The following is a 12,018-nucleotide window of genomic DNA, read 5'->3' on the forward strand; positions in this document are numbered from 1 at the left end:
CACTCCAATGTGTGTGCCTGTTAAAGCACAGCTCAATTGTCAAACAGTTAATAGTCGGCCTGTTTGCAGTTTGTGGAGCAGCCCCAGGAGCACGGGAGAGATGGAGTTCCCCGTCTAGAAACAAGCCCTGCACCCAGCCCGTTATACGCTAGTGTAGATCTGAAATGATTGGATAGGAATAAGCAATAAGGCTAACGTTTCATCCAGCCTTTCAGCGGGCAAGGTGGAATTCTCACACTATTTGCTTATACCTAGTCCAATCCGTAATAGGTCATATGAAGCAGTTTGTGACTGACTACTGCTGACGTAAAAAAGGGCTTTAAAAAAGACATTATATTGATTGACTTATGGACTGCGGCTCTACAGGGGTGCCTAGGGAGGGTAGGATCTAGGATGCTGTTTGTGGATGGGGCTTGTGAGTGGTTATACTACTCTACAGGGAAGACATGAACCAGTACCGCAGGACTGACAGTGCGGCCATGCAGATCTATAGTGTTTGCTCCTCTTATTGGCAAACAGAGTAAACAACAGTCTAGGAACAAACCGCCGGTAGCCTACCTCAGCTTGCTACAGCCTCGACCGGTGAACTGTACTGGGGAGGTCAGCATCTGATTACTAAACGGCTTATTGACTAAAACGTCTCATAAGGGACTCGTACTAATGAGATTCAGAGCGCAGGCTGATTCAGCAATTTAGTCAAATGGAAGGACCAGTTCTCTGCCTTTAAAGGGACAATCCGCAGTTCAAACAATAACAAAAGAGGGCACCCCGCCACTGATTTGGTAAATAGCTGAGGGATGGGGCTGGAAAAATGTAACCACTCTCAAATTCATGAGACAGAGCTATGGATGCCAGGACTGAACAACCATGATATCAAAAGGATAGTTTTAACCATGTTGAGACTATAAAATGTTTGTTTACAATTGCTTTTTTTTTTTTTACAAAAAAAAGAGGAACAAGCTGAACTAGGCTCATGAGGCATTTTTAAGTTATAGTCTTCAATAATCAATGGGTATATATCATGAATTTAAAGGTTCAAAAATGGATGTAGCAATCACAGATTGCCCCTTTAATGCATATCTGAGGACAAGAGAAACAGGCAGGAATAGCTGCTGCTAAGACCCAATGTGTGTAGGTGCAGCCGCACACGCTTTCTGTTTTCAGTATTTGATTGGCAACATCACCGTGGGTATGCTTTAGAAAAAGTGCAGAACTATCCAACTCAATTAAAAAGCTTTTGGCGGGGGGTTGATCTGAGTGCTATGTTTTTCCACGCCTACTTAGTGGTAAAATCAGTGCTTTGTATCATCAGTGCACAGACTCCTAGTAAAGAGTCTATTGCTGGGATGAACCGGGATGGTAAATTCAATTCTGAGTTGGGATCTAAGGGAAGACGTTGGGAATGCCACAGTGCCAGTCTCCAGAAGACTCCTGGACAACCTCTTCCATGTCATTCAGCTCGGGAGGGATATCCACTTCCGTCTCTGTCCCCTGCTCCAAAGTCATCTCCTGGGTCCGATCGGTACCTGTGTACAAGAGAAAGACGGAGAGACAGACAGAGACAAAGACACACAGAAAGAGAGAAGGAGAGAGAGTAAGAAAGAGAAGAGAATGAAAGAGAGAGAGGACAGAGTGAGAGGGACAAAGTTACTCATGAACGTTGCTGTTAGACTGGAGAGTGTCAAGGGAGTTTCAGAGTTTAAGAATGAAAAAATACAGTACAACACACAATACATGTATCACTTGTGAAGTAAGTTAGAGGAAGGGGTGAGTGACAGGTGAAAGTTAACCAGAGCTCTTTCTCAATTGTCCCAAAAAAATCCTCTCCTTCGATGCATTGATCTGGAAGAATTGACAAGGTGATGATGAGTCAGCCTGAGGAGGATGAGTTGCCTTCAGCCATATTGTTTTTCCCAATCAGTGCAGATGAAGAGGTGGTGAGGACAGACGTTTTAAGCAGTCGAGACAGAGCCTTTGTGTCCGGGATCCATCAATAGACATGAGAGTTAGCCTCGAGTCAGTTCAGCAGAGGACATTTCCTTTGTACTAACCATCAAACGTTTAAATGGAGGTATACAGAACAAAACAGGCACAAACGGGAGAGTGCGTCACAGCAAGGGTCCATAATTAAGCCCATTCTATCTATTGAATGAACTCACTTCATTTTACTGTCTCTCTCTCTCTCTCTCTGACACTCTCAATAAAAGAGCTATTGTGAATCATTCAAACACATGTCTGCAGGTGAACGTTTGTTAGAAATCGCCTTGGATTTTTTTTTGCTAGCCTTCCCCTATAAGCGGGCAAGGACTGATGCTCGCACTCACCCCCCACATACACACACAGTGCCTGGATACAGCCCTTAGCCGTGGTATATTGGCCATATACCACAAACCCCCAAGGTGCCTTATTGCTATTATAAACTGGTAACCAACTTAATTAGAGCAGTAAAAATACATGTTTTGTCATACCCGTGGTACACGGACTGGTATACCAAGGCTGTCAGCCAATTAGCATTCAGGGCTCGAACCACCCAGTTTATAATGAGGATTAATCAATTAGAATGTCAAATGAAATGCACAATAATCCTGTGAAAAAGAGCCCTGTTCACATATTTACCATGGAATTAGAAGTGCTATATATCACAAAAAGTTAGTGACAGGGTTGCATATTTCAGATAGATCTAACACCAACATCCCCTTGGTTTGTGTGTGGTCTCCCCGTTTCAAGGTGAACTAATAGAGCACTGAGTTACAGCTCCAGTCAATCAGCTCGGTGGCTGTTGAAATATTTAGGCCTGAAGCTTCCGTATCCATCTTAGAATGAGAACGAAAAGGACAGGTTCTGTCATCACAAGTCTGGCTGCCTTCTCTGTCAAAAAGACCTGTCAGGCAGGGAAATGCAGCAGAATTGAGAGATGGAGTATCAGCCTGATTAGTGTGCTTTATCCCTATGCGCCGTGGTCAAAAGTAGTCCACAAATCAAATCACATTTTATTGGTCACATACACATATTTAGCAGATTGCAGATGTAGCGAAATGCTTGTGTTCCTAGCTCCATCAGTGCAGTAGTATCTAACAATTCACAACAATACACAAACCTAAAAGAATGGAATTAAGAAATACACTGCTCAAAAAAATAAAGGGAACACTTAAACAACACAATGTAACTCCAAGTCAATCACACTTCTGTGAAATCAAACTGTCCACTTAGGAAGCAACACTGATTGACAATACATTTCACATGCTGTTGTGCAAATGGAATAGACAAAAGGTGGAAATTATAGGCAATTAGCAAGACACCCCCAATAAAGGAGTGGTTCTGCAGGTGGTGACCACAGACCACTTCTCAGTTCCTATGCTTCCTGGCTGATGTTTTGGTCACATTTGAATGCTGGCGGTGCTTTCACTCTAGTGGTAGCATGAGACGGAGTCTACAACCCACACAAGTGGCTCAGGTAGTGCAGCTCATCCAGGATGGCACATCAATGCGAGCTGTGGCAAGAAGGTTTGCTGTGTCTGTCAGCGTAGTGTCCAGAGCATGGAGGCGCTACCAGGAGACAGGCCAGTACATCAGGAGACGTGGAGGAGGCCGTAGGAGGGCAACAACCCAGCAGCAGGACCGCTATCTCCGCCTTTGTGCAAGGAGGAGCAGGTGGAGCACTGCCAGAGCCCTGCAAAATGACCTCCAGCAGGCCACAAATGTGCATGTGTCTGCTCAAACGGTCAGAAACAGACTCCATGAGGGTGGTATGAGGGCCCGACATCCACAGGTGGGGGTTGTGCTTACAGCCCAACACCGTGCAGGACGTTTGGCATTTGCCAGAGAACACCAAGATCGGCAAATTCGCCACTGGCGCCCTGTGCTCTTCACAGATGAAAGCAGGTTCACACTGAGCACATGAGCACATGTGACAAACGTGACAGAGTCTGGAGACGCCGTGGAGAACGTTCTGCTGCCTGCAACATCCTCCAGCATGACCGGTTTGGCGGTGGGTCAGTCATGGTGTGGGGTGGCATTTCTTTGGGGGGGCCGCACAGCCCTCCATGTGCTCGCCAGAGGTAGCCTGACTGCCATTAGGTACCGAGATGAGATCCTCAGACCCCTTGTGAGACCATATGCTGGTGCGGTTGGCCCTGGGTTCCTCCTAATGCAAGACAATGCTAGACCTCATGTGGCTGGAGTGTGTCAGCAGTTCCTGCAAGAGGAAGGCATTGATGCTATGGACTGGCCTGCCCGTTCCCCAGACCTGAATCCAATTGAGCACATCTGGGACATCATGTCTCGCTCCATCCACCAACGCCACGTTGCACCACAGACTGTCCAGGAGTTGTCGGATGCTTTAGTCCAGGTCTGGGAGGAGATCCCTCAGGAGACCATCCGTCACCTCATCAGGAGCATGCCCAGGCGTTGTAGGGAGGTCATACAGGCACGTGGAGGCCACACACACTACTGAGCCTCATTTTGACTTGTTTTAAGGACATTACAGCAAAGTTGGATCAGCCTGTAGTGTGGTTTTCCACTTTAATTTTGAGTGTGACTCCAAATCCAGACCTCCATGGGTTGATAAATTTGATCATTTTTGTGTGATTTTGTTGTCAGCACATTCAACTATGTAAAGAAAAAAGTATTTAATAAGAATATTTAATTCATTCAGATCTAGGATGTGTTATTTTAGTGTTCCCTTTATTTTTTTGAGCAGTGTATATATATATTAGGAAGAGCAATGTCGGAGTGGCTTTGACTATAGAATCTACAGTAGAATAGAATACAGTATATACAGTGCCCTCCACGAATATTGGCACCCTTGGTAAATATGAGCAAAACGAGCTGTGAAAAACTTTTTGTTTATCCTCCTTCCATTCAAAATATTCACAAAAATCTAAACTTTAATTAAAGTAAAATTGAAAGAATAAAATATTTATTATCATAAAACAAATCGTTTTCTCAAATATTTGTGTGCCACAATTATTGGCACCCCTTCAGTCAATACTTAGTGCAATCTCCCTTTGCCAAGATAACAGCTCTGAGTCTTCTCCTGTAATGCGTAATGAGGTTGGAGAAGACATAGCAAGGGATCTGAGACCATTCCTCTATACAGAATCTCTCCAGAGCCATCAGATTCCGAGGCCCACGCTTGTGGACTCTCCTCTTCAGCTCATCCCACCGGTTTTCTATGGGGTTTAGGTCAGGGGACTTGGATGGCCATGGCAAAACCTTGATTCTGTGGTCAGTGAACCATTTGTGTTTTGATTTTGAGGTGTGCTTTGGATCATTGTCCTGCTGGAGTATCCAACCACGGCCCAGTTTAAGCTTCCTAGCAGAGGCAGTCAGGTTTTGATTCATATCTGCTGGTACTTGATGGAGTCCATGATACCATGTATCCTAACAAGTTGTCCAGGACCTTTGGAAGAAAAACAGCCCCACAACATCAAAGATCCACCACCATACTTCAAAGTGGGGATGTATTTTTCTGCATGGCTATCTTTCTGTCTACGCCAAACCCACCTCCGGTGATTGTTTCCAAAAAGCTATATTTTGGTCTCATCTGACCATAGAACCCGGTCCCATTGAAAGTTCCAGTAACGTTTGGCAAATTGTAGGCGCTTGAGTTTGTTGTTTGATGACAGCAAAGGCTTTTTTATGGCAACCCTCCCAAACAACTTGTGGTTATGTAGGTGGCGTCTGATCGTAGATTTGGAGACTTTCTGACCCCAAGACCCAACTAACGTCTGCAATTCTCCAGCCGTGATCCTTGGAGATTTTTGGGCCACTCGAACCATCCTCCTCACTGTGCGTGGAGTCAAAATAGACACACGTCCTTTTTCCAGGCCGATTGTTAACAATCGCCAGTTGCTTTAAACTTCTTAATTTTTGCCCTGATAGTGGAAATGGGCATTTTCAACCGTTGAGCTATATTCTTATAGCCATTTCCTGATTTGTGCAGCTCAACAACCTTTTGTCGCACATCATTACTGTATTCTCGGGTCTTTCCCATAGTGATGGATGACTATGGGAACTTGGCCTGTGTGTCACATCGTATTTATACCCCAGTGAAACAGGAAGTCATGGTAAGAATACATTTTCACAGCCTGTTTTGCTCATATTTACCAAGGGTGCCAATATTAGTGGAGGGCACTGTACATATGAGATGAGTAAAACAGTATGTGAACATTATTAAAGTGACTAGTGTTCCATTATTAAAGTGGCCATCGATTCCATGTCTATGTATATAGGGCAGCAACCTCTTAGGTGCAGGGTTGAGTAACCGGGTGGTAGCAGGCTAGTGATGGCTATTTAACAGTCTGATGGCCTTGATAGAAGCTGTTTTTCAGTCTCTCGGTCCCAGCTTTGATGCACCTGTACGGATGATAGTGGGGTGAACAGGCCGGTGATTGTCAAGCAAATAACGGTCGGTCTCACGGTAAATGACTGTTAATTAACAATTAGTATCTCCTGGTTTCTACACATAACCTACAAGCCATTTTAAAAAGTATAATAAATCCATGTAATATAGCCTACACCTTCACAATAAATACCTTTTTAATTTTAGACAGGTCTAAAGAAGCATGATATGTAGTCTATTTCAGATGAAAATAATAGCATACTCTGAGTTGTCCTCATGTTAGGTCCTGATGTGGCTATGCCAAATGGTTGTGAGCTACACTAGTTCATTTAGCTTAGAATTCCGTGGCATTATTTTATAGCATGAAGAATACAATTGAAGAAAGCTGAATAGAATATACAGTACCAGTCAAAAGTTTGGACACACCTATCCATTCAACAGTTTTTCTTTATTTTTTCTATTTTCTACATTGAGAATAATAGTGAGGACATCAAAACTATGGAATCCTGTAGTAACCAAAAAAGTGTTGAACAAATCAAAATATATTTTTTTGATTCTTTGATTCTTCAATCAGGTGATTGTGGAGGCCAGGTCATCTGAAGGTGTGTTGGATCATTGTCCTGTTGAAAAACAAATGATAGTCCCACTAAGCGCAAACCAAATGGGATGGCGTATCGCTGCGGAATGCTGTGGTATCCATGCTGGTTAAGTGTGCCTTGAATTCAAAATAAATCAGTGTCACTAGCAAAGCACCCCCACACCATCACATCTCCTCCTCCATGCTTCACGGTGGGAACCACACATGCGGAGATCATCTGTTCACCTACTCTGCGTCTCACAAAGACACGGCGGTTGGAAGCAAAAATCTCAAATTTGGACTCAGCAGACTAAAGGACAGATTTCCACGGGTCTAATGTCCATTGCTCGTGTTTCTTGGCTTCAAAAGATTCTACAGATGCACCAGAGGGCATCTTGACCGGTTGCATCACCGCCTGGTATGGCAACTGCTCGGCATCCGACCGTAAGGCGTTACTGAGGGTAGTGCGTACGGCCCAGTACATCACTGGGGCCAAGCTTCCTGCCATCCATGACCTATAAACTAGGCGGTGTCAGAGGAAGGCTCCAGTCACCCAAGTCATAGACTGTTCTTTCTGCTATTGCTCCGCACCGGAACCGGAGCGCCAAGTCTAGGTCCAAACGGCTCCTTAATTCTTATGGCTGAGATCCCGTTAACGGGATCGGCTTGACAACAGCCAGTGAAAGTAAAGGGCGCCAAATTCAAACAACAGAAATCTCATAATTAAAATTCCTCAAACATACAAGTATTTCACACCATTTTAAAGATAAACTTGTTGTTAATCCCACCAGTGTCTGATTTCAAAAAGGCTTTACGACGAAAGCACACCATCTGACTATGTTAGGTCAGTACCTAGTCACAGAAAAACACAGCCATTTTTCCAGCCAAAGAGAGGAGTCACAAAAAGCAGAAATAGAGATAAAATTAATCACTAACCTTTGATGATCTTCATCAGATGACACTCATAGGACTTCATGTTACACAATACATGTATGTTTTGTTTGATAAAGTTCATATTTATATCCAAAAATCTTAGTTTACATTGGCGCGTTATGTTCACTAATGTTTTGCCTCCAAAACATCCGGTAATTTTGCAGAGAGCCACATCAATTTACAGAAAATACTCATAATAAACATTGATAAAAGATACAAGTATTATACATGGAACTTTAGATAAACTTATCCTTAATGCAACCACTGTGTCAGATTTCAAAAAATCTTTATGGAAAAAGCACACCATGCAATAATCTGAGTACAGCGCTCAGATACCAAAACAAGCCATACAGATACCAGCCATGTTGTGGAGTCAACAGAAGTCAGAAATAGCATTATAAATATTCACTTACCTTTGATGATCTTCATCAGAATGCACTCCCAGGAATCCCAGTTCCACAATAAATGTTTGTTTTGTTTGATAACGTCCATAATATATGTCCAAATACCTCCTTTTTGTTTGCGCATTTAGTTCCAAAATCCAAATTGATGATGCGCAGGCCAGACGAAAAGTCAAAAAATTCCATTACAGTTTGTAGAAACATGTCAAACGATGTATAGAATCAATCTTTAGGATGTTTTTAACATAAATCTTCAATAATGTTTCAACCGGAGAATACCTTTGTCTGTAGAAATGCGATGGAACGCAGCTAACTCTCACAGGGGCGCGCCTGAGTGAGCTCGTGGCACTCTGCAAGAGCCCTGACTCAATCAGCTCTTATTCCCTCATCCTTCACAGTAGAAGCATCAAACATCTAGTGGAAGCATTAGGAAGTGCAATATGACCCCATAGACACTGTATATTGGATAGGCAAACCTACAAACCTCAGATTTCCCACTTCCTGGTTGAATTTTTTCTCAGGTTTTTGTCTGCCATATGAGTTCTGTTATACTCACAGACATCATTCAAACAGTTTTAGAAACTGATGAAGGAATTTGTTTCCTAAATGTTCTTTAACCAATTTAATTATAACAATGCAAACACTCTGTCCGTTTATAAGAATTTGTAAGATTCTTATTTGCATAAAATAGACAGAGACCCGTGTCCAAATTAATCAATAGCATTTATTCTCGAGAGATCTCTGACGTGCATATACAAAACCGTTCTTTTTATCCCTTCTATTACTAACGCACATACATACACACAATATCTGGATTATCTCCTGAAGTCTTTTCATAGTTTATTACCACTTAGCTGACAGTTCCCGTCCCCCCCAGATGAGGAAAACCTAGAGGGGCTTGAGCTGTCTTCCCTTATCTCCACAGAGTTATAGCTTAGTCGGTTCAAACATAGGTTAATGATCCACTTAGTTTTCTTTAGGCACACACACAGACATTCCTTTCTACCCCCCTACATGCTACCTAACCTCTAATCCTAATGGTTAAGTTTCTGGGTAAGTTTCTTAAGTTTCTGGGTTATCTTAAACCTTGATAAAATATCCTAACAGAAACTTCAGAGTGTTTTCTATCCAAATCTACTAATAATATGCATATCTTAGCTTCTGGGACTGAGTAGCAGGCAGTTTACTCTGGGCACCTCATTCATCCAAGCTACTCAATACTGCCCCCAGCCATAAGAAGTTAACAGCTTCTACCCCGAATCCATAAGACTGCTGAAAAATGTATCAAATGGCCACCCGGACTATTTACATTGACATCCCCCCCACCCTTTGTTTTTACACTGCTGCTACTCGCTGTTTATTATCTATGCATAGTCACTTTACCCCTACCTACATGTACAAATTACCTCGACTAACCTGTACCTCCGCACATTGACTCGGTACCGGTACCCTCTGCATATAGCCTCGTTATTGTTATTTTATTTGTTACTTTTTATTTTAAAATTTACTTTCGTTTATTTAGTAAATATTTTTTTACCTCTATTTCTTGAACTGTATTGTTGGTGGAGGTCTTGTAAGTAAGAATTTCACTGTAAGGTCTACACCCGTTTTATTCGGCACGTGACCAACAAAATTAAATTTGATCCTTGCTTCAGGTCCTAAGCTACAGGCAGTTAGATTTGGGTATGTAATTTTAGGCGGAAATTGAGATGAAGGGTCCTATCCAGAAGAGGCTAATAGTCACCGTGGGAACAACACGCCCTATACACTTCCTGATGAACTCAGTCACCGTGTCCGTGTATACGTCAATGTTATTCTCAGAGACTACCAAGAACATATCTCAGTCCGCAAGAATTTCGAGAAATGGGTGAGAATTTGGGCTGCGGTCCCCATCAATAATGGACTAGCCTCCTCAGAGAGAGAGAGAGAGAGAGAGCAAAAGTATTGCGCGTGTTTGAGTGTTTGTGTGTCCGTGACTCACCATAGCCGTGCGACCTCTTCATGTGCAGCTTCATGTTGCTCTTCTGTGTGAAGCTGATGCTGCAGATGTTTGAGTGTTTGTGTGTCCGTGACTCACCATAGCCGTGCGACCTCTTCATGTGCAGCTTCATGTTGCTCTTCTGTGTGAAGCTGATGCTGCAGATTTCACACTTGTAGGGCTTCTCCCCTGTGTGTTTGACCGTGTGTACCTGCAGGGCACTCTTTTGGTTGAAGGCCTTGTCACACTGGGAACACTTAAAGGGACGCTCACCTGCACAAACACAGATAGACACATTCTCAAGACTTTAAATGAGTACAAAGGTTACTTGCTTGCAAATGGCGGTGCAATTCGCCGGATGAATACAAAACATACATTCTAATTCAATCTTGTGTGCGGTGAAGGCAATAAAAAGTTGTCTCGCACTAAGATAAGTTTGAAATACGGAACAGAAGTACCTCTAAAAAGTTGATGCGCTTACAGTAATTGATGAGTTGCAGTATATTACTGCAAGCATTAGCAATTTACATCCAATGTAATAACATTATTATAAAAAATTAAAGGCCTTGTCAGCTTACATTATCTGCTGAAAGATGTGAACCGCTGGCAAAGCGTAAATCAGATTTACCAATATAACTTGTAGCCCACTGTGCCAATCAGAATAATAGCGTTGCCAGGAGATGCCTCCCATTTAAAAAAGGATATGGCCTTTAGAATAATCTTGGAACATAACGACCTGCCATAATTGGTACTATTACAGTGAAAATACACGGACTTATTTGACTGAAATTAAGGAGACCTGTTATGTCTGCAACTAAGTCCATGGCCATTATTTAAGTACCTCTGCCTCAATCTAAACCATGAAAACTGCACTGTGAGAAAGCAGCCACACAATTTGTTGAAGACGATGGAGAGTAAAACCAATTTCCAGTACGAAGAGGCCCCCCGTTAGCTTAAAGATGGGCTAAAAGCAATGGTTGTGATGCTCTTCTCTTGCTGATGTAACACTAGCAAGCTAGGCTGTCATTACATGTCGTGTGTACAAGCTCCCTTACAGTCTCTCCTGCTGGGGACGATAAGAGGTAAGACAGGACCCCCCCCACACACACCGGTTCAGCTGCCCCAGTGGGTCCTTCAACACACAACATTACAGTAATCTCACCCCGGCCTGCCACTGACACAGCCATTGAGTGGGTGGCCATAAGTGTAGGCAGTAAGTACCAACGAGTCAAAACGTTCAAGTCGCACTTCACCTTAATACTTACCCCTACAGAACAAAAGGTCCCAATTTGAAAGGAGCAAAGGCACATATTTCTTTGTCGTGTCGGGTTGTGTTAAATTCACATTAGGAGAGAACATGATTGATGTGCTCTGAAGAAGTGAATTTGGTCATTTTGCCATTGAGGCATATACATTAAATCATTTTCCTAAGGTCTTTGAAGTGTCCCAAATGCCTGATGGAAGGTCACTCTAGTCGAGGACTCGGATGGCAACTTCATTCATATGCTACATTTTCACTTTCGCTCCTTCGAGGCTGGGATGTACAATAGTTCTAAATAGAATACTAGTCAGAGATTTATTCGAGTGAACGCTATGTGTGCGCGCACGTGCATGTGTGGGATTACCTGTGTGTGTGCGGTTGTGTCTCTCTAGTTGGCTGGGCTTGGCGAAGGCTTTATCACAGGAGGAGCATTTGAAGAACTTGGGCCTTTGGGAGCCCAGTGAGGGTCCTCGCTGGTGGACACGCTCATGCTCCTGTAGGAGAAAGAGGTCAGAGGTCCCGGGT

The 12,018-nt window shown here is 43.1% G+C and overlaps 1 protein-coding gene across 1 annotated transcript in view; it reads right to left on the reverse strand.

Moving 5' to 3' along the window:
• Positions 1 to 923: 923 nt before the first annotated feature.
• Positions 924 to 12,018, reverse strand: part of LOC120047119 (zinc finger protein 236-like) — a 92,241-nt gene continuing 81,146 nt past the window's right edge. Inside the window, exons 30-32 of the mRNA XM_038992657.1 lie at positions 11,858 to 11,987; positions 10,236 to 10,505; positions 924 to 1,526 (exon numbers count right to left, since the gene is read on the reverse strand). Of these exons, the coding sequence (XP_038848585.1) occupies positions 1,384 to 1,526; positions 10,236 to 10,505; positions 11,858 to 11,987 (543 nt within the window). The 3' untranslated portion in view covers positions 924 to 1,383. The remainder of the gene's footprint in view (positions 1,527 to 10,235; positions 10,506 to 11,857; positions 11,988 to 12,018) is intronic.

Source organism: Salvelinus namaycush, chromosome 5 (genome assembly GCF_016432855.1).
Source record: "Salvelinus namaycush isolate Seneca chromosome 5, SaNama_1.0, whole genome shotgun sequence".
NCBI classification, from domain to species: domain Eukaryota; kingdom Metazoa; phylum Chordata; class Actinopteri; order Salmoniformes; family Salmonidae; genus Salvelinus; species Salvelinus namaycush.